Raw genomic sequence first — 23609 nt, 5'->3', positions numbered from 1 at the left:
TGCATGTATGTGCGGGGGGGTGTCACACACATACGTATGATCGGGTGTAGAAGTTGTTCTCCAAGTGCCCTTCAACTTCACATCATCTGCAAGCGGGGATCTTCTTGCAATTCCTAATAAACGAACTTTGTGCGGGCTGATCTTCCTGCATGGACTCCAGCGAGCGAGTCCATTATGCTTCAGCCATGTAGCACGCACACCTCATCTGAATTTAAAGAGAATAAAAGGAACCGTTTCGACTGGACAGGAATCAAGTTGCCTGTGTTCACTCCCACAACGGCGCAAAAGCACATTTCTAAAGGGGGGAGACTTGCGCTGGCCACGAAAATAGGTCCCAAACTGTTGAACAGACTCTGACTTTAAGTGAATCCAGTATTTTTAAAAGCTACTGTAAAATCAACCTTCTTAATGCTAATTTTCAAGCTGAAGCTGTCTCATTCTCCATCGCATGACAACGCTTAACTACACAGCAGACTACTTGCTTGAGTTCATGCACTTCAATGGCCTCTTCAAAATGACTCTTATTATGTTTTTCGAGAGCAACGAGCGCAATGATTTTTTTCCATGGAGCGGAATGCGACGGTAGTGGACCATTGTGAAAAAAAAATTACAGTTGGTGACTCACGCCCGCACAGCAAGAGCACCGCAAAACCACCGACGTGCTGCAACAGAAAAACTGCCTCCCTGTATCTGGTTTTAAGGCTTCACATACAGTGGTGTCTTGAGTTAGGAGTTTTATTCAATTGGCGATTCAAAACACTTAATATTTTAAATCCGTCATTCTCAAACCATTGACCTTTTATCAAGTACCAGCTAACAAAATACTGAGCGCTCCAAGTACTACCATTCGTTATCACCATTAAAATGGAGTAGCATCGTAGGTCTTAGTGTGGATGGAACATAATGCTATTACTAGTCACTGTAACAATATGCACAGTTTGAACATTAACAGTGCACCCAAATATAGGACAATTGTGCTAAAAAAAAGTTAAATACAACTGAGCTGTACTTCTTTCAAGTACCACTAGAGTGAGCCCAAGTACCACATTTTGAGAAATACTGTCTTTAATCATTTCCACATTGAAATGACTGGAAATGTCATTAATCGGTTCTAGCTGATCCCCTAACACACACACACGCACACACACACACACACACATACATACACACAAATAAAAACAAAACATTGGTGCAATGTCTTACTTCAAAAGGAAATTAGCACGCTTGGGCGGCATTGCTCACTGTGCGACAGGCTTAATGTTAATGTCAAGCGGACCCACCTATTTGGCGTACAAAGTATGACCTGCAGTACCATCCCTTTGGAAATCTCCAGAAGTCTGTTAACAAAGGCCGTCATTCAAACAATTTACTGTATATTTGCTGTAGTGTCCTGCGACTCGCTCATGACCAGCCCAGAGTGTACACGGCCTCTCGCCCAAAGTCAGCTGGGATAGGCTCCAGTTACTCATGGCCCTAATGAAGACAAGCTGATTTGGGAAAATGGACACTGTGCGTAAAATAGCATCTTAAATTTATGACCGCATGACAAATGGACTTTGGTAGAGGTACTTGTTCGCCATGCACCGCGCTGTACTTCTTATTGTATATCAGCCAATACAGTTCAGTGTATGAGGAGGAGGACGCAAGGAGACTCAAGAGGGAGAACGTCTTGACTAATTTCTCACTCAATATTCTGATCTATTTTTAATCATTGGAGCATATCGCCTAATAGCATAACGGCCATGCAGGGCTTGGTCCAGATGGGCCAAGTCATTCATCAAATGGGTCGTGAGAGAGGAAGACAGAGCATGAGACAGGGAAGGAAAGGAGACAGGTAAAGAGCGAGGGAAGAGACGGAGATAAAGTGAGAGTACAAGCGACAAGTGGAAAAGAATGAGGGAGTGAGACAGAAATTGATAAAGACAGGGAGCAAAAAGGGAACATGAGCTAGAGGAGCCACAGGAGGGAAGACGACCTGCTTTCAAAGAAGCACTATTGATTACTTAAAGATGAAAAGCAAAAGAAAGGGTTCTGCTTAGCGAGTAGATAAATGAACTCACTAAAGTAGGCTTGCAAACACAAAACTGGGCTAGGGTAACAAACAAAATTGCGCAATCTTTCGTTAAATCTAATAAGGTGGAAGCACGTCAAGAAGCTGGTAGCAGCTGCTTAATCCAGTGCTCGGATGACTAATAAAGTCTGATGGATAAAAGGTATGACAGGTCGGGAGTGGGACTACTGGGCTAAATATATCCACAAAGAGAATTACCACGCAGCATATGGGAGCTGATTTGCCCTGATTAAATGTTATTCTATGTTGCATTCATGAGTCAGACTGAAGATTATATTGTATATGAACGGTTTAGGAGACACTACTTTTGTCGTTTATGGAGATATTACATTACCATCCTTTCCAGTGGCTCCATTCTAACATTAATCATAACTACAACCTATTAAAATCCTACAAACGTTTCTCATTTATGGACAAGTGGCAGTAAACATGGAAATTAAATGCAATTTGTTGAACTATATGAATTAGGAAACTGCTACACTGGTTATGATATGCAATCAACAAAGTAAGGTAGTCAAAGTTACTTGAGTCATAGCCATTTGTTTGTAGATGGACAGAAGCTAAATAACCCATCACGATCCATGCATCTATCCAATTTCTATACCGCTTGTCCTCAGTAGGGTAACTGGAGCGTATCCCGGCTGACTTTGTGCGAGAAGCTGGACTGGTTGCCAGTCAATCGCAGGGGACACATACATTTATGTACAGTATAAGCTAAACAGAAACATAAATCACATGGCCGCATCTTTGACCATTTCAGTGCAGTATCGTTTCAACAAGCACCGCAAACAATTATTCTAAGTTCTTACTACAGTACATAATGCTATGGTGAGTTATTTATTGACAAAATACAGTCAACAGTTGTGAAAACAAGCCTTTCAACTTGCACAATACTTCAGTTCAAAACGCATGATGCTACACGAATGCGTTAAAGGGACACTTGAAACATCACATCTATAGGATTTATGATGCTGACAGTTTGACCCTGGAATAGAGTATTTCTATTCCCATGACTTCTAATGAGGAAAATGGTTTCCAGATATAAATTGCTATTTTCCTTATTGTGGCAATCATTCTCAGGGAAGTCATTATTTGTCTCTTTCGTTGCTTTAAAATGATGAGCTTCACTCTATCAGAATGTTCACCTTGAAATGTCTCTGGTCCAAACAAGCGTGGGTATGTACACCATTGCAAACGAAGAACAATGTATGTCAACCAAATGAAAAGCTGTAGGAATATTTACAAAGCAAAATGGCATAGCTCAGTGTAGCAAGTTAATTCCATCCAGGAAACACACTTATAATGAGTTACGATTTGTTGAAGTAGCCTTGCACCGGCACTCTCTTAATACAGAAAATAATTGCAAAGCATATTACCTAGTGCAAATCTGTGGGTCAGGGGTCGCTATGCCGTGTTAACACCACACAATGTTTCACTGTTCAAAATTATAATGCCGTCCACGGTTCAGCTCCCAGCAGAATAATGAAACAAGTACAGACAATCACTGACCGTAAGGTCTCGAGGCCTATGACATGACCGAAGCCGTCTGTGACTTTTAACCTCTTATTTGCACACGGGGGCGCCATAAAAATACATTTCTCCATATAAAACAACAACAAAATAATAAAACTACCTCTGGTTATTTGTCAAGCAAAGAGCGTTGAGTAGTTGCTCCTGCGATTTTTCCTCATTAAATATTATTCAGTGTGGAATGAAATGACTATGACATTAATATGCATTACGTATTGTAGTCTCCAATCACTTTAATGGCAGAGGAGACAATGAGCACAATCAGCGGGGCAAATAAAAAGAAAGGAAAAAGGGACAGGAAGACTGGTAAATAGAGAGAAGAGGTGAAGCTGTACCGGGTACATGGAGGGTGTGACGAAGAAGAGAGCAAAACACACACACAACGTGCACACGCACACACAGACCTGGGCCTCTAGAGGAGTACAAAGTAATGAAAAGTACACTGCAGCATGCTCTACCATGAAGTCCCCAACAGCTAGCACAAACACATCTCCCCCATCTAACTCCCTTTATCTCCTCCATGACCACATATGAGCAATAATTCCAATCTTTGCCTGCTCTTCCACTTTCCATCTTCCCTCCCACTTGCACGGGCCCTGGCTAAAGTTGCATATCATGTGGTCCATTAAGAATCCAGGGGGTGTGAAGCACTGAGACCAAAATATCCACAGCGCACTCTGTTTCTCTCACCAACTCAAAGACTGAAGGCCTCAGGGTAATATCACAATAAGCTCTCCTTGTCCCTGTACCCCCAAGCAGTTCTATAATTCATCTTAATTGAGAAAAACAAGCAAGTAAAGGGGAGCGCTAGAAGGATGTAAAGTGCAGGTCACATGACTCTGGTAATAAGGGAATTTGTGTATGTTTTCTTTCTGGAAAGGGAAATGATGGGAGTTTACTGCTTCCAGATATATTGACCTTTCAGCATACAGTATTTTACTCTTTTTTACCCCCAATATTCACAAAACAGAGGTACTTTTGAGCTCATATAGGCAGTAGTAAAAACAGATGAGGTTTAAACATCCTGTTGAAAATACACCCTGTGGAATGGATGCTGTCATAGCAACAGTTTCATCAGAAGTGTATCAAATCTCTTCAATAAAACAAGAGCAAAAAACAGAGGGCTGATTTCAATAGGAACCAGTGGCCACCGACAGAAATGTAGTAGTTTACTTATGTACTTTACTCATCCTTGTTGAGCTGGTTGGACTCTAATCAAGATGACAGGTAGAATGCTCATGAAAGTTTTTAACTACCTTCCTGCTCTTTTCAAAACAGTTTCTGTCAGCACTTTTGAGATGTGAAAAAAAAAAATCAATTTGGCGTGTCGGGTTTCAACTTTTCAATAAGAAATAAGTCTCTGGATCGCTGGTCGATTGAGGCCTATCTTTTATCTCAGCATACTGTTGAACATTCGTGACTACATTTCTGACGTTCAATCAATACAGAAGAAATGCATGAGGAGCAAGCGGGATTTCCACACTGGCTGCTACTGTGCCAAGCATCTGCCATAAGTGGGTACATGTTTTGGAAAAATACAGTACAGTAGCATTTGTGTTTGCGTCTCTTTTTTTTTTTTTTCATCCACGCTTCAAAGCCTGCGCTATCTAGGGCATTGGTCAGCAGTTTTAATCAATTTTCAAAACACAGGAGCACTAAGGCAGCCAGGATTTCCCAGCGGGACTGTAGAGAGTGGACATAGCAATAATAATAACAACACAAAATCTAATCTGAATTATGCTCTAAAGAGATTAGGTCAGAATAATCCCCAGAATAAACACAAATAGGGATGGGGGGGGTTGTCACTCCAAATACAGAGGAGAGCTACACTGCTTATGTGTGTATGCGTACTCTATATTGTGGCATTTGACTTTGATTATTAGTGAGATGATGGTGCTTATTGTATAATGGAGTTTTGGCCAGGCAAGAAGCCACACTGAGTGTTCTAGTAGAGATTAATACCGTTGACAATAGCCTTTCATTGAAATTAATTTTGGCATGTGTAGCCTATGTGTAAAGCAAAACAAAAACAAGAACGATCGGAATTACTAATAACTAATGTATTCGATAAGTATGTCAGGGGTGGCTGGTTTAATATAAGACAGGTTGTCCATAACTTCCAAATTAGATTAAAAATGTATCAATTGATTGACTGGTCAATCAAGGAAACTGCTGCGTCTCGCTCTACCCTTTAGGTACCGTGCCATGGCAGTGTGTGGTTAAAACGTGAGGTTAAAACGTGGTACAGTATGGATAAGACATCTTAGTACCCATCTCAACGTTAAAAAAATGTGTAATGCAACAAACAATAGGGCTTGGTAAAAACTGAGCATAAATACGTTACCATCTTAGAGTTTTTGAAATTAACATGAATGAAAGTGTGCCTGATACCTGGAATCTAATTTGGACTAAAACAGCAAGTAGGCCACATACTCACTCTGACCTCAATGTAACTGTCCAACCGCAGAATCAACACTGTATCACCATTCCTCTGTTCATGTTCCATTAACTAGTAGGTTGCCTGCTAACTACCAAAATAAATGGGTAAAAGGGATTTTTTTTTTAAAGCGTCGTTAAAGTATAAATGGACCTTAAGACGTTTGCACAGGACCGAACATACTACTAAGACGTCTCAACTATGCGTATAATACCAAGTTTGCACAGGACCGAACATACTACTAAGACTTTTCAACTATGCGTATAATACCAAGCTGCCGCACGCTAAATTATATAACCGCGTTACACAATTGCAACTTGCATGGTTTGATTGATTCAGTAGTTGTGGCTTTGCTGGTGCTGACGTTGTGTGGTCAGGGTTCAGGGATCAACACGGACAAGGCCTGAGGAGACCTCGAGGTCACCGACTGCCTTTCTGATGAGTCAGCTATTGTCCAGCATGCATGGCCGCACCACTTCATGCCTATTCAGAGTCTATTCAGCAGCATCAGCTAAGTGTAATAGAAGAACCCGCTCCATTGTCTGTTTGAGCTGAGCTCACTTCATCTCCCCGTGAGTTCAGAGAAACAGATAAGTCTCGAAGAATAGGGGCGGATTTACACGAGAGAGAAAAAAAAAGACGCGTTCAACACATTCAGGTCGATTCCGGCTCTCTAAAAACGAGCTGCGTGACCTCACTGGAGGATCTTTGTAAAGGCCCTGATAGACCAAAAAGATGCTGGCCAACAGTGACAGACGCTTACCCCCTGTGGCGTCCGGCCGGCTGTCGGCACGTCACGCTGGAGGAATACACCGCAACGACAGACAGCAACGCTGACCATTAAAGTACCTTCTGCGCATGCATAAGATGTAATACCCTTCCATACCATCGGCGGCGGTGGTCACCATTTCTCATGGTTAGAAAACTCCAACCGGAATGCTGTTGGCCGGGGGTGGATTCTAAAAACGTAAACAATGCATTCAGCTCTATTCTTCGCTCACGATGAACTCCCACGCGAAGTAAACCATCACGTTCTTGACACTGTATTGTGAAATACTTATATTGTCAACCCTTTTTTTTTTTTTTTTTTTTTTTTTGCAAGGCCTTTTCAAAAATGTCCTTTACCAAAATTGCTCTAAGTGTTTAAAAACATAAAATAAAGTAAAAACGAAATGTCAAGGTAACAATCATTGAGACTCTTCAAATTCAAACAAATTATATTGTTTTGCAGTTTCTACCAACCTTTTATCTTTTCACTTCTTTCTACCATTAGGATTAAAGATTGGAAATATTTGTTCAACTCATTTTCGAAACATTTTAGTGACGGGCACTTATTTCTCCATTTGCTGGAGTGAATATGGTATTTACCTAGCATAATTATTATGTTTATCAAATTTGACAATGGGGGGCATTCATCTTTGAAGAAAATAATTTGTTCTTTATTAAAGGGAGTGATATTTACGATATTTTGTTTTAGCCAATCAAACAAATATTTCCAAAATTGTTTGATTACTGGACATGAGTAAAAAAGATGTTCAATACTGTCATTGTATGTATGACAAAAAACACCTGGCTCCACAAAAAACCCAAATCCCTTGCGTATAGTCTCAGCAGCTGGATAGTAATTATGGATAATCTTGAATTGCAGCTCTTTAGTTTTTGGATGAATTGACCAGTTCATAAATTTAACATGTTTACTTGAAATTCTTAAATTTATTTCACTAGTTCTTATGTTCGTAGCTTTTACTAGATCAAAAAAGAAGATTTCTTTGAACCTCGTTTGAATGACTTTGTTTTTGCATTTGGCCAATTTTGTTTTTGCAATTCGAATTTCTGGTAAAGTTATCTTCACGTCTGAATATGAAAGTTTGTTTTTAATTTGTTGAGCTAAGGGGGCTGGAATAGCACAACATATATTTCTATCTTCTCTATAAGAACATTGTATTCCATACTTATCATTAAAGGAGTCAAGTGGAGAAGATTAAGGCAGCGGAGGCGTGCTCACTGTTTTTCCGCATTTGTCACTTCCCGTTGGTGCTCCGCGCGCTGATTTGATAGCTAACAGCCAATCAGAGTAACCAAATTACACGACTGGCAACGCCGATTCACCATACATAAACGCCCCCGAGACGCTTATAGACGGGTTACGACATTACGACGGTGGCCACTACCCCAAACAGACGGCGCATTCTGACGCCACGACGCTTCACGACCTCCGACGTCGGTTCGGTCTATCGGGGCCTTAAGATGTCTCAAAAGAGACTTCTCATCTCATATACATGCCTGTTACTCTATAAATAGGTCATATTAACTCTATTTAATATTTATTTCACTTCCCACTCAGTTTGAAAGGATAAAATTAGATGCATTAAAATACCGCAGTCCAGAAATGGATGACAAGAGATCACTGCTAATAAGTTCATAATTCCCAAAGTGTTGTGTAAGTACGTATATGATCATGCACACAAAAAGGCCATATTACACAAAAAAAAAGCCATCTGGAGGCATCAGCACTACTGTGAGCACAACTAAGTCAGAGTGCTGTGGCGTTCTCGTTTAAAGTGCCTCCAAAGAGCCCCATTATTACCTTCCCAGAATGCAAATGTGCTATGGGGCAATTAGAGGTTGAGCCAATACCAGTGTAAGCCCATAAAAATCTGCCCTTCCATGATCATTCAACGACATGACTCGTGGGCAAGACTGGAACACCGGCCTTTAAATGTGACATAATTATGAGTCTATGCTTAAAATTAATGGTGGCGCTTTGTATTTCTTTCCCACAGGGCTGGATCCAAGTCACGCATATGTTAGTGTCAGCGCTGCTAATGAACTAAATAAACTTGCCATCGTACTTGTTAGCCCTCCATAAGTGGCAGGTAAAGACAAGAGGCCTGTGGGGATAAATGTATTTTTTTTTTCAGATCTTACCCCATCAATAGGTATTTAGGAAGGTTAGAGGGGGCTGCTATTTTGTTTGTAGAGACAGACGCCTTCATCCAGGATGTCTGAGTGTAATTACACGCTACAGAAGACATTCATTCCTGTCCTCTTCACAGAGAGAGATGAAAGACAAGAGACGCAGGCATGCAATCACTCCTTTTTTCTGAAAGAGAAGTACAGATAGATAATAGAAGGACAAAAGGTTGGAGAGTGGCTGTGAGATCTTAATAAACCTGTCTCGTGTTTACTTCTGTCTGCTGTCTTTCATTCTTCTTACAGTTTCCTGTTGTTTGCCTCAAGATAAGTAAAACGCGGTGATAATGTAAGGCCCGTTGCTGAGAGTTTTAAGATGGACAGATATTTATGCATGCCACAAGAGTGACCATCGCTTGTAAAGAGTATTCGGAAAGACGCCGTGAGGGAGAGCATGTCAACACGAAAGCTCACTGAGCTGTATGCACATTTGCAGGTATCCACACATGTGCAAACTCACCCACACGAGGTGTGAGTGGAAAATGACATGCGCACTCACATGCTATCTTGTTAAGTACAACAACATGGCATCAGTCACAGGAAGTTGAACTCCGAAGATGTCCACAAAGGCAAACCCTCTGAGCAGCATTGTTCAGATAGACGTGTACTGTTCTCTTCAATAATCTCCTAAAAAGTTTAAAAATCAATTTTTTAAATGACGTAAGAGATGTGTCAGAAAAGATCTGTGAAGAAATATTATAATACTATACTATAATTAATTTAATTTAAAAGGAACAAAAAGGAAAACGAGGTACTTGGGTTGATCAAAAATACGTAAGGGGAAGTCAACCCAAACATGTTTTTTTTTTTCAAGAATATGTTCTATACAAGCCCACTAGATGAAACAAGGCATTCTGATAAATATTGTGTTTGTGGAATAAGAGTTAATCCACCCGTTTTTAGCCATCTCTGGGGGCGGACAATTTGTCACTTCTATCGACTGAAAATGACATCACAACTGCTCAGGGCTTAGGTAACGACCAATCGCAGCTGACCTGTTTTCTGAAGCTGAGCCATGATTGGTCGTCACCTGAGCCCTGAGCAGTTGCGATGTCATTTTCAGTCGACAGAAGTGACAAAATGGCCGCTCCCTGAGATGGCTAAAAACGGGTGGATTTTGCTGGTTCAGTCATATTCCAGAAACGCAATATTAATCAGCAGAGCTGGGCACTTGACCCTTTTTTGCCCGTCTGGCCGCGACCTTCCACACTGGACCCGGGTACCCTTCCGCCCGCGACACCCCGGCCATATTCGTAAACATTGTTGGCCATTGCCCCATTCCGACAACCGCCCCCCCCAAGAAAGAACGTGCACGATGCCTCCGCGGGAGAGATGCTAACGGCAGAGGTTTATTTAAAGACAATTAGCTGGCTAACTTACTATTCAAACCCATTGCGGACACGCTTCAAACGCGCCACTTAATCACGTACTTACCCCTGTAATGTATGGACCTACTTTTCCAGGTGTAGTTATTCGTCCTGTGATTTCCTCAGTGCACCGCGACGTGCGCGGAGTGCTATAATTTCAAGTGTTATCAGTGATTCAACTCGTCTGTGAATGAATGCCGTTTACGCAATAAAAAGAAGCTGAGCTCCGAGACTTCTCCAAGTTATTAAGTTGTGAAAGACACAACAACCCAGCTGCGTGTACTTACTTCCATTGCGAGCCATGGTGTTGGTTTTGTCGTATTGTATAATTTATTTGTCCAACAGCCGACAAGTCTGCAAGCAACAAGTTACCTATTTTCCACACTCCCCTCCTTCACACTTCCGTGCCTTCAAAATAAAAGCATGCCAGCAAATCACTACACAGCAGGTTTGCTACGGCGTATTTCCGGAAGTAGGGAAGTGCATGATGTGCCAGCGTCATACTTGATTTTCCTCCCGGACACAATTTGTTTTGAAAGAAGCCTAAAAAGAAGCCTTTCACAGAGTAGGCTGAGATGAAATTTGGCCGCCTTGCGAGCGCGTCATATCCATGAGGGCCGATTAGTGGGCTGGACTAAAATCCACTTCCGGCCATGCTTAGTCCAGCCATTTTTTAAATTTGAATTAGAAATTGACGAGACAAGACACAAGTGGCTGAGGGTGCTGAACACACAAGGGACCAGGTTGACGAGCACAGGTGGGTGGGCACAATAACCAAACAGGACAAACAAAGACAAAAGGGACACAAGGAAAACATGCCAAAACTAAAATCTAACCAAAACCAAATCAACAAAAGACAGACCATGACACCAGATAGGCAATCAATCAACACATGTTCAAAGCGATCCTGCGGCATTTCAGTGCATGAGAAGAGGCAACAGTTGTGGCTGGACCACTCATGCCTGCTCACACGTGAGCATCAGGCAGTTCCTGGCCGAGAAGATTGCGATGCTGGAGCAACCTCCATACTTAACCCGATTCGGCTCTGTGTGAGTTTTTTTTCTCTTTCCCAAGCTCAAGCAGGCCATGAAGAGGACCCATTTTGGAATATGTAGATGACATCAAAATGGCCGTGACGGCAGAGCAGTGGAAGATCCTTGAGATAGAAGGCCGGAAAATACTTTGAAGGTGAAGACTTGAAGTACGGATTTGAAATACATCGCTTGTGACACTGGTCTTGGAACTTTTCAGATATATTTTGTATTGAAGCATGTTTTTGTTTTTGGACCAAACAAAGTATAAAATAGAAACATGCAGTTAATGGAGGTTATGTACTGCATGATGGACTTTTTATTGGCAGGGTGTGGTAGCATCCTGGAGCCTTCGCACATCTAAGTTGCTGTGTGGCATCTGAGTCTAGAGGAAATAAATTTTAAAAAACATCCTGGAGTCTCGCAGTCACTGTGATGCTGCCAAGAAACCTTTATAGACTCCAGGAGGCTCCTGTGCCAGACGGAGAAATAGCTTATCATCGTTGATGACGCTATAACTTTTGCGGGACAAAAGAAGCCAGTTATGTGTCGATACAATTTACTGATAGAGAACAAATTATCGGTGAAACTCTATATTTCTTTTCATCTTTCTTCCCCTCTGGTTTTACTGCAGATCCCTTTCCTGCCAACCCTGCAGGACACTGTGTTCGCCTGTCTAACTGTGGTACAATGGCCTCCTGGGAGCGGGCTACAAACGACCCATCTGCCAAGGAATCTGCCAGTCCGTCTGTCTGGCTCTCCACAGGTATGTCTGTCCCAGCACAAATCCATGTTGCATTTATTAAGTCATGGAAGAGGAGGGCTGCTGTTGGCTGCAGCGTGAAGGTTGAATCCATAGACAGACATTGCTCAGTGTTTAATGAGCCACTATAACTATACCTATTCATCTCCCGCATCACAGCACTGAAATGCATTGGAAATGGTCCTCTGCCGAACATATTGCGTCATGTTCAATCATAAGTTTGCGGTGATGCTTTTCCCATGGCCTTCCATACATAACGCCCCACTTTAAAAGTACAAGAAAAGAGCTGAACTTTAACTCACGTGGCTACCGTTTAAGGCCATTAAAATGGGGGGAAAAAAGTAATAGCCGCTGAATGGCCTCGGAGGAACCAATCAAGCTGAAATAAGACGTTGTGTTTTCATCCCTGATTTATAAACATCAGTACTACATTCATTAGTGATATGTGCAATCTCTATTTGCCACACACGCACCCCCCCACACGCACACACACACACACACACCTTAATGGCTCTCAACAGAAGCAGCCATCAGAGCAGAAACACACAAAGTTAATGAACCTTCACCAGTCAGCATGGCTGTCCATCTGCTTTCATAATCCCCGTTAACTGCTGGTTGTGGGTGCAACCCAATCAGCCATATGAAACACACACACACACCCACACACACACACATTCAGACACATTTTTAAGATTTCGCATCAAGAAAAAAGTTGACTGTGTTTTAGTGCACAGGGTTGGGTGCTGCAGGGAAGGGGCGGGTGCCTGCTGATTTATCTTTCATAATGCCCGGATGCCTTAGCTCAGCTCACCAGCTAATCTAAGCAGAGTGGCGGAGGGAGGTGAGCGTGAGGTCGGCTGCTGAGCCCATCTGGTCAGCAGCAGGTAAGAGGCTTGAAACACACACACACACACACACACACCAAGTGACACATTTGATGCACACTTAAATCTAACCTTAATTACATGCATGTACATTTGCCACATCAGGCCAGACCTTGTCCTGCTACTTGACACCTGGCGCTCACTTTAAAACAATTCCGAAGTCATCAATCGGGTGCAAGCTAGTAGCGTGCGCCATGCTCATCTGGCATGGCGGATGAAGCAGGTGGATAAACAAGGTGGCCTCCTGTGTAATCTAAAAGCTTGATAAAGCAAGGAAAATGTGCGTGTGTGTGTGTATCTGATTGAGATTGGGATTGTGACCCTACTCTAACCTAATGCAAAAAAGGGAGTAATTCCTACAAAATATGGCTGGCTTCCCGTCAGCATGCAGTCATAGCAAACACTCGTACGCCCCACAAAAATCAAGCCAAGAGGAGCCTGTCAGCTTGTGATTAAGACCTACATCCAAGGAAAGAAGAGAGTGTTTCTAGAAGCTCACAGTCAAAAAAAAACTTGGTGAAGTATAAAGATTTAAGTCCTGGAAGTGATGATGGAGGAGGAATTAAAGGGTAAGGAAGGGCAGAGCTTGTTTTTATTTACTTTCTTTCACTAGTACTGCTCCAAGAAACATTGGATGGCCGACCCAAGAGTTTGAGAGTTTGTGCCACGGAAAAAGAAAAAAAACAGGCAAAGCACCAAACACTTACAGATATGCAGACAGTACAATGCAGTTAAACTTTCAGATGTTCTTTACTGTAGGTGTGCTTCTCAAAATTCCAAAACACACAGACAACAAAAAGTAGATGTGATTTCACAAGACAAATAGTTTTGCTCGGAAAAAGTAGCAAAGGCAAAAAGAATTGGTCTCATTCCAGCTCGCAGTTTGTATGTGGGAATGCTCCAATCATCGGTCACCGATCGTTATCGGCTGATTTTCATTTTTCATTTCATATTTGATCAAAAATATTGGCGATCAAAAATTCTGATCACCCGCAGCTCATGCTTCGCAATCCATAGCCATGAGAGACCGGCCTGGTGCAGTGTTGCATCACCGCCTCCTGATACAGTGCTATCACAGAGCAGTATAAGTGACATTATTGCCACAGGGAGACGCATTGTGGGTGATATTTTTAAAATATACAGTTAATCCATCTGATCGTAATCGGCCAATCTCACTCATGGGTAATCGGTGTCGGTGTCATAAAACCTTGTTCGGAACATCCCATGTTGCATGGTTGCTTGCTGCTAGACGGAAAGTAGGACTGGACAATTAATCAAATTGTAATCATAATTTCGATTTTGGCTTCTCTCGATCTTAAAAACTTGATAATCGAAGAAAAACGATTAATACGCAGAAAGGTATAGTGCATTTGCAAGCTCCCAAAGTTGTGAAATGAACCATGTTGTTTGCGTGGAAAACAAGATGCCCATTTGATTCTATCGTGACACATTGTTGGAGTTTACTTCAAAACTAAACACACAACAAAAACAATTACACGCATTCTATATTTAACTACAAGACATGCTTCATTTAAAAAAAAAACAAACACACATAGCTAACGCTAATGCTAAAGTCATTATAAAATCCCATTGACATGCTAACTCAATATCAACAGCAAAAATAAATACTGGCATCATGCTCAACATGGAAAAAATTTAATTGAAGAAGGAAAATTGCTCCAGCGGACAATAAATATAATGAGAAAATCATTAAACATTCATTTAGCAACTGAATCACTGTTTCTTCAGAAAACAGATCTTTTTTCACCCCATCGCCATCTGTTGGATCTGTTGAGGCACGGCACAACTTGCCCGCGATGCGCATGTGTGACATAATGCTTTAAAACCACCTTTGACCAAGTCAGAGATGTAGGTGCATCCTTGTGACCTCTGAGTAAGTGGCCAATCAATGCTCCATTACTGACAAGCACATTGAGCAATGGAGCAACACGGTGCTTTAACTCCACCTCAATCACCACACGAGATAACACCTCAGCGCACCGTTAACACGCAGCCAATCAGGGACACCCACTCACAAACATTAAGTATCATTCGCTTTGATTTAAAAACACTAGGGGAGGGGAGGCATTGGAGAGAACTACAAGTTGTTTGAAAGTCAGGCTGTTGCCACACGCCAGCGCGCACACTCTCACACGCACGGATGGCGAAGGATCTTTTGTGTCCTCTCAGCTGAAGATATGCGCTCATATGCTCAGTGCGGCCATCACTCCGGGGAGGTCCGTGTGTCATTCCGCTACTTTGGACACACCAGCTGCTCAGTGTGTGCTCGCAGTGTAAAGAGCCCCTTCCCACCTCACGGGGGGGGGGTTTGTCACCCACATCCACTTCCACACATGACAAAGCTCTCCCCTCTAACATCCGTGTCTTACCGACCCATGGCAACTCCAACGCCCCACGCATTCAGCAGCACCCCGAGGGCAGCTGGGACCCTAATAAGCGTTAACGCTCACAGAAATGGGATTCTTCACGGTGCTTTTTAAAGAGCAATTCTCCAACTCTGAGAGAGAGCTGACTGGCTAAAAAATTATGGTGTGACACCGATATGGATGACAGAGATTGTTATATGTAGGACTATAAAGCTATAAATACGCCTGATGAGAGAGGGAAGGAAGAGGAAGAGGAAATGGGGATGAGAGGAGGCAATTTATTAACGTGGAGGTAGTGAAATGTAGCTTTCAGTGTTAAGATTCAAAAGATGGGAGTTAAAAGACAAAAATACATCAGCATGTTTGTGTGACTCCCATTTGCGTTTCTAATGCAGCACATTTGCTATCCTACTGCAGTATCTTATTAACATGCTTTAAGCGGAGTTTTCCTCTGGATAAGCCAAGGCTCCAGACACACGCGCATACAAACAGGCACAAACACGAGCATTAACAGATTGACTTTGGTCTAAGCTCAGAGTGAACTTGGCTCCAACTGCTTCTTGAAGACAAAAAAGCTTCTGCTAAGAAGATAAGGAGAAATCTGCATGGCCTGAAAGAACTTCTCGGGCGGGGACACATGCCGAGTGCTGGACGGCGGGGCCGGCCAATCAAGCGCCGACAGTGCCTCTGATCTATGGATCCCACCGAGGCTGTATGCGTGTGTTTGTGAGTGTGTCCATCTCTACGAAGGGGGTTGCTCAGGATCAGGCATGGCCCCCTGTAGTCAGGCCTTATCCTATTGGCCACGATGCTCTGACTACTGCTGAGATCTCAAATGAAAATTCCGACAGTCACTCCAATGCACCAGCAGGTATCGCACATTAATATATGGGCGATTCTCCAAAAGTATGCGCCAGGAGTTTGACACGAGAGCCCAAAAAAAGAACTTGTTCAAAACTATGTGGAAACGATTTATACTTTAAATCAAACCTTCCTGCAGTGCACCATGAATAGATCAAGAGCGTTCCCTTTTTTCGCAAGAGATTCTCAAATGTCGCGGTCTACTCCATTGTTTCATATTGGGGCGCTTGGTACCTGAGCACAAGCACTGAGCACTTATGGATTTTTAAATAAAAATTTTTTTTAGTTAATTAGTTTTACATTTGAACAGCTTGACTACCTTCATACAAAAATATTAATTTCATAAACTGGTACAAATGAGCAATTATATATAGGAAATTATCTGTCAATGGTAAACATTGGTACTTTCGAGGCATGGTAGACACCATCAAATTTTGTGTTAGCCTCGCAAAATACGAAATGCCTGCAACTGTGTGCCTTTCAAATCCTGCTGAGTCACGCATAAAAATACACTGAAGGAATAGTGCACGCAACTAGTGTGAAAAAATACATCAATCATTTTTATTGATGACGATGACGCGTGACCAATAAAACTGCACACGCCGCTCGACACATAGCTTACTCGGCTATCATAGAATAAACAAAAGAGTTGTTTTTTTTCAGAAATATTAACATCGTATCTAACAGTGAACCCATTGAAATTCCAGTTCAACGTACTTAAGTGGTTCCGGTGGGAGACAACAGTGCATTACAGTCAGAAATTGTGGGAGGCACCTGGTGGACACAGAAAGAAACGAGTGTAATGTAATTTTTTTCTGGTGACATATTATCAAATTATGGACGACGTGGAACTCTATTAAACAGAATTGTCTTGCATTAACATTTTGCCAGTTTATTGGTCACAACTGTTTTTGAAAGTGATGCATTCTAAAGGTCTAACGGGTTCTATTTACACGGGTGTGTTGTGCTGGCATGTCACGAAGAGGAAGTGGTCGCAACGGCTGTCCTACACCACTCGAAATACATTCACACACAAACGACAGCACACATCTCAAGTTGTTTACTTGACCTCTGCAGTATGTTTGCAACATTGTAAGCAACGAAATCTGGCGATTGATTACAAAAGGGAAGAAAATAATGACTCTGGAAGTGGAGCAGCGTTTGACTTTCCGGCTGAATCAAACATTCCCATTTAAAAATTGACTCCTTCAAAGAGTCTTCCTTTCACGTGTAAAAGTCATAACTTACATTTTAAGCGGATGGAGAATATTGTAATTTAACTAAGGCGTGCAGGTGTGGATAGACCCTATGCTTGAGTGGGTTACGCAATAAGCATCCTCAAGAATCTCACACACACATGTAAGTTAGCATTGCTCTTGGGGAACTTCTGAATGAGTTCAGAGTGTGTGTGTGTTCCTGTCACCCCCTTCACCCCACACAAAGGGGCATAAAAAGCCCTACGGAGTCTCCTATTCATCCAAAGTACAATGGAACCCCACAGAGGTTTTCTTCCCATTTCCCCGCCTGCCCCACCCATCTCCCCCCACAGGCAGGATAGAGGGGCGGTGGGGGATCCTGTCATGCCGGCCCAGCAGCGACTCAGCCCCCATCTGCCACCAAAACTTCCCCCTAACCATTCATCCACCCAACTCCCCTCTACTCAACGGCTTTCCAAGAATGGCATCCAACTCTTTTCCTACATTCCCCAAGATGAGTCACATCAAAAATATTTCTGCAATTGAAACAACAATGGACTTGAGTTGTCGGATTAAATTGAAACATCCCAGCATTGTATGAAAGTTTGACATGAAAGCACTCAGGTAGAAGAGACCAGTATGAAATAAAAGGAATTCCTCTACATTTTTTGTTTCAATTAAGTAAGGAATATTAGAATGGAGTTACGGATCTAAATGGATCTATATATAGCGTTTCATGGAAGGTACTAATGACCGATTTTCATGTCCAGCCAGTCCAGCTCTCTGAAATACCCGTTTGCCGCTCACTCTTCTCTCAATTCTTCATTGTCAGCTTCCTACTCCATTTACCTCGCTCCTTTGCTCCTTCTACAGAGCCCTTGCTATTTGCGGCAGATTTATGGTCCGGCCTAACATGCACAATATTGGCAAAGCATTAAACATGTCTACTCTTATACTGTGAGCTCTCTCCATCGATAAGAGCCTTAATAAAAACATCTCCCTGGAGGATTTGTGTATATGTCTTTTTCACTTTCTGCTCCATGCTTGCCCCCCCCCCCACCCCCCAACTGATTATGACATTGTTCAGTCTAAACTTCTGGTTCTTCTGCTGCTCTGTAGGCTCTAATGCTGCTCTTTTTCACCTTCTCCTCCTCCTCACTGCCTCATTCTTCAGTCTGTGCCAGAGGTTTAATGATGCTTGAATGGCACTGCGATGGAATTTTCTTCTTCTCTCATGAAGGATATTTAAAAGCCAAGCCCTGAGATATCAATCTGTCGTTCTTTGTCCCTCATATATGTAGCCCTTATCCATCTGGTCGTTCTGGCTTTGCCCTTTCCGCCGGGTGCCCTCTCAGCTTATATTCGGTGGAACCTGCATATTTAAATCCTCTATAGGTCATACAATTTAGAAAACGGATTTTATGAGTAACGTGTCGAAGTTGTCGAAAAAAAAAGCCTTGTACACTATGTTAAATTGTCGTCGTGGTTGAAGTTAAATTCATTAGGTGACTGTGTTTGTATTTCAAAACACTCTTATATAAAATCGTGCACACCAGCCCCCACCAAAAACATTTTTTAAAAGAAAAATTGCACTCAATGGTAGGGCTGCTCGATTATGAAAAAAAATATGAATCACGATGCTTCAAACGATCATTTATAAGAAAATGTTTAAATGTAAAAAATATAAAGACAAATACAATATCTTTGAAACACTATAATGATCTACTGGAAGTTCCTTTTGGACCAAACAAAATTGATAAAATTTGACATTATAAAATAAAAAATGTGCAAATGTATAAATTCAAGTACGATTTCCTTGTGTAAACAAACATAGTGCGTTGGATATAAATGCGTATTAATAATGGATTTTTTTTTTACGATTATGCCAATTTTGTAATCATGGAGTGTAATAATCCTAATTGGAGTTGAATTTCAATGAATTGCACAATGGTATTTTACTGTACTTTATGTACGCATAATAATAACATTTACTCTCCAGATAACCTGCAAACTGAGAATGCGAGCACAAAACATAATTGGACCTAATCTATTGTCCTTCCTTGTTCTTCTGGGGTGTAACGGTAGCTGCCAAACCAGATTAAGGACGCATTACTGCCAACAACTGATATTGTCCGACTATTGCAAGGAAACCGATGTGAATTGATGCTGGCTGATTGTTGTGATCTGTGCTGCTGCCATTTAGCATGGGGATCTGAAGCACACTCGTATCTCAAGAGAAAAAAAATTAATGAAATGACTGCTCGAAAAAACGTATAAATCAAAGGCACTCGTATCTCAAGGCAACGCTGTATTGTGAAACCGCTGATGAGTCACTACTAGAGCTCAGTTCTGCCGGTACAGAAGGATTAACTCGACCCAAGCGGCTGGCTGCTATATATGTAGCCAATTGTCGTCAAAGGTATTGTGATATTTTGTTTTAAGATTTTACTTTTTCCACGTGTGTGGCAGATAATTAAAATGAAAACCTTGGTTGTACAGTTAATAAAGGTTTTATGATGGCAACAGACCCTGGCAGGGATGATTTTTTATTTTCATAATTTCCTGTGGGATAAATCGTTTCCAAATGTGAGCATATTGGATGTAGACCAGCATCCTGAAATGGATAGCCTTCCACCTTGGAGTTCTATTGTAGCGTGCTCACATCCTCTGGGTGCAATTGGCACACTTGTTAGAAGAGCCACTCTTTCATCTTGTCTTTAAAAGCCTTTCGGTACCCTAAAATCCTTCACAAACCCCCGTAGCCCCCCAGGTCAGTTACGCCGATGAGAGCTAAGCAGCTGGTTACCCTCCCACTTCTTGCTCCTTTGCTGTCCACAATGTGAGCATCATAAGCACATTTTTAAATATTAACAAAGACCACTTTGCACATATGAATAATACAGCAGAGAGGCCAGTGGCTGGCCAGCGATCCCATCCACTGCCGCCTGATGGCCATAAAACTAATGCATTGCTCCGGGACAAAACATGCCCGTGTCTCGCATGCTGACAGGACCAGCCTGACAAACCATTCTGGTTCAAGCTCGGCCCAAAGAGATCTTTCACTTACTTTTGTCACCAAAGTCCTGTTTCACCTGTTAGAGTGAGCGCCACTAGCTCTTCAATTACAGTACTGTTTCGCAGACACTTTAAAATCGTTGGACGTAAGATTGGTGTTGTTTTCCGCTGAAGCAAAATTGAAATGCTCCAGGGTCAAATTGGAGAAATCTCAAGTGCAGGAGCAACTTTATCAGCACACAACAGTTGTTGCATATTAATAACTGCATTTAAACAAATAATATACACTATCAATACTGAAGGTTTTTATTTTATTTGTAATTATGTATATGTGTCAATCACCTAATTCAAAGCACGATCCAAACATCATTATTAAAGCATTTTCAAAAATGTCAAGCACTTTGTTCAGATTGTTCACATTGTACCAAAGAATGAAGATTATCACACTTGACAGCAGTATTCATCCAGACCTTCAAGGGAGTGTCTGACATGTTACACACTCTAACTTTCAATGCTCAACTGCTTCTTCGATACACTTAAGCTTTTCTTTACTTCTGTCGTGCCCTCCCAGTCTGGACTAGTCTTCTGACATTCCTCGCACCCCCACCCTAAGGTGCCATCTCTACATTTAATTGTGATGTCTTGCAACCATTGTACAAACACACCTCCCTCATGCCAGCTCACTAAATCTAATGAAGTCAGCGATAATGATGCCACACAAGTTACTCTAGACAAGTGTTGTAGGTAATTCATGAGTATGTCAACACTGAGAGCTTATTGCAGTAATGTGAGCACATCCAGCCAGAGAGCGACACAAGCGGCAGCGGAGTAATATACACAAATGTGTCCCATCGTGCAGTTCACTAAATATATCTATGGCGCACCCTCTCCTATACACAAACTCAGGTATTTTCCTCTCCTGCTAGCACTCCTCCCCTTACAGGACCTCAGTGCAATACTCCACACAGTTAATATCAACATTTCTCATGCTAACATTTCTGAGCTGTCTATAATTTTAATAAATGTAAGCTGCTTTTCTGCTCCGCATGCTTGGGGAATAATACACAGACGTGTGCATTGTGGATTACAGGGAGGGGTCAGTCAAGGGAATAACCACAGACCCAGCGAGACAATCAGTGTGTCCTATTACTTGTGTCCTTAATGCCAAAAATAAACTTCTCTATTCACCGCAACAGTAATTTAGCAAATCTTCTATAAACATGATTGTTCTTTTTTGTTACATTATACAGATCTTAATCCAACCCACATACAGTATATCTGTCTTGTGTTTCAAGATGACAGAAACAAGGGAGGCACATCCTGGCTTCTGAACCGGACTGACAGCCATTGTCACCTCATTGTCCAAGTCCCATTAGCTCACCCACAGTGACCTGGCCTTTATGCCAAGTCAAGCATCTCCATGTGAGTTGGCTGCTGTGTGGAACAATCCAAAAGCCTGCAACACTCACTTCAACTAATGCAGATCTAATGGTGTATGAGCAGCTGAGTGAATTAAAAGCTACTTAACCAACTCATCCAAAAAAGATTTTTGTTTTGTTTGTTTGTGATGGGCAACAATGAAAATGAAATACAAAACAAGACAGTTGCTCTGTCTTTTACAGCGCAACTCAATTAATCCATTTACTCAAGGGAAGTTTGTTATTATTGTGCTCTAAGTAGAAGAAACAACGGGTTCATACAAAGTGCAAGGCTTTTAAGTCCATCATATGCAACGGTACTCCGAAAGGTATTTTGGACAGCGGGTTATACTGTGCTGTAGTATTTAATTTATTTCCATGTGTCGATAAGTCTAAAAGTAAAGAGCATTGAATACTGTAGACCTAATGTGATTTGGGGACTTACCGGTATCACACACGACATATCCCCCGACCAGGAGCAAAAGCACAATCGGACCGTAAGCTTGTCCACGCTGCATCCGAAAAGAGAGCATCATTTCCGGCTGCACTGCTGCGAAGCGTCCGGGGGTGCGCACACGCGTGGTTTGGCCACACGGGTGTCTCTTGTCCAGAAAAGTGATGTCGATGAATCAAACACAGTCCAATCCCACCATGAAGTGACAGTAAACGTATCCGCTTAAACAGCTACGGTGTACTTTTCCTCCAGCATCAAACCTGGACAAAAATGCGATACTACTGCAAAACGGAGATATTCCCAGCAGCTTTCATGTTCAGCTGCGATTTGACTGACAGCCACGAAAGACGCCTTGAAGAAAGTCACTAAAAAGTTTGGACGCGACTGAGTGATAAACTGATGCTAAACACCCAGTGTCCCGGACAAAACAAAACAAACAGGCAAAAACATTAGTTGAAGATAAAAAAAGAAATTAAAATTTAAAAAATGCTCTCTCCGACAATATCGAGTTGCTGTCAGATAGCCCTGTTCAACGCAGACTGGACGACCGAGTCTGCTGGAGGCACTCTGGACTTGTTTCCGGTCCGCCAGGTGTAAACAAGAAGACCCAAGGACCGACACAAGCCGGACTAGCAGCCTCCGCCTGGCCAATCACGTTGCAACCTCCTCCTCCTCCTTCTCGTCCTCTTCATCGCACTGATGACTGAACGAGTGAATGGAAGTTCAGAGCAAGCGACGAAGTAATAGATTGCAGAGGAGCGAGAGAGAAAACCCGGATTCACTCTGGATTCACTTGCCTTCACTTGTTTCTCTGTCTGTCTGTCTGTCTGTCTGTCTGTCTGTCTGTCTGTCTATCTATCTATCTATCTATCTATCTATCTATCTATCTATCTATCTATCTATCTATCTATCTATCTATCTATCTATCTATCTATATATATGTACAGTATATCATTTGTGGTCCTGCAGCCTTCACCAAACATAAATCATCAGACGCTTTCTTATTTTCCTTCAATCCACTCCTCTCCATCATAAATGTACCCCCAGTGGCCACAAGGGAGCACCCTTTCATTAATGAGCCTACCCGCTATGAGGTTTACATACAATACTGTAGCTTATTCAGTCAGTGCCCTTCAAGGTAGTTCGTCCGTGGCATAATTAATGAGTGGACACTACTAGGATATTGAATTGAAAAACAGTTCAATTCACACTACGGGAATAA

At 42.1% G+C, this 23609-nt stretch overlaps 1 protein-coding gene across 2 annotated transcripts in view; it reads right to left on the bottom strand.

Annotated features, from left to right (window-relative positions):
- unc5b (unc-5 netrin receptor B) overlaps positions 1-23066 on the bottom strand; it is a 57035-nt gene extending 33969 nt beyond the window's left edge. For both annotated transcript variants that reach the window (XM_086044805.1, XM_086044806.1), the window contains exon 1: positions 22379-23066. In XM_086044805.1, the coding sequence (XP_085900931.1) occupies positions 22379-22469 (91 nt within the window). In that variant the 5' untranslated portion in view covers positions 22470-23066. The remainder of the gene's footprint in view (positions 1-22378) is intronic.
- Positions 23067-23609: the final 543 nt, after the last annotated feature.

The sequence above is a fragment of the Filicampus tigris genome, chromosome 11 (genome assembly GCF_054856515.1).
Source record: "Filicampus tigris isolate MCC_2025a chromosome 11, RoL_Ftig_1.0, whole genome shotgun sequence".
Classification (NCBI taxonomy): Eukaryota; Metazoa; Chordata; class Actinopteri; order Syngnathiformes; family Syngnathidae; genus Filicampus; species Filicampus tigris.
The sequence above is the reverse complement of the archived record's forward strand: the minus strand, read 5'-3'. Positions and strand labels throughout refer to the sequence as shown.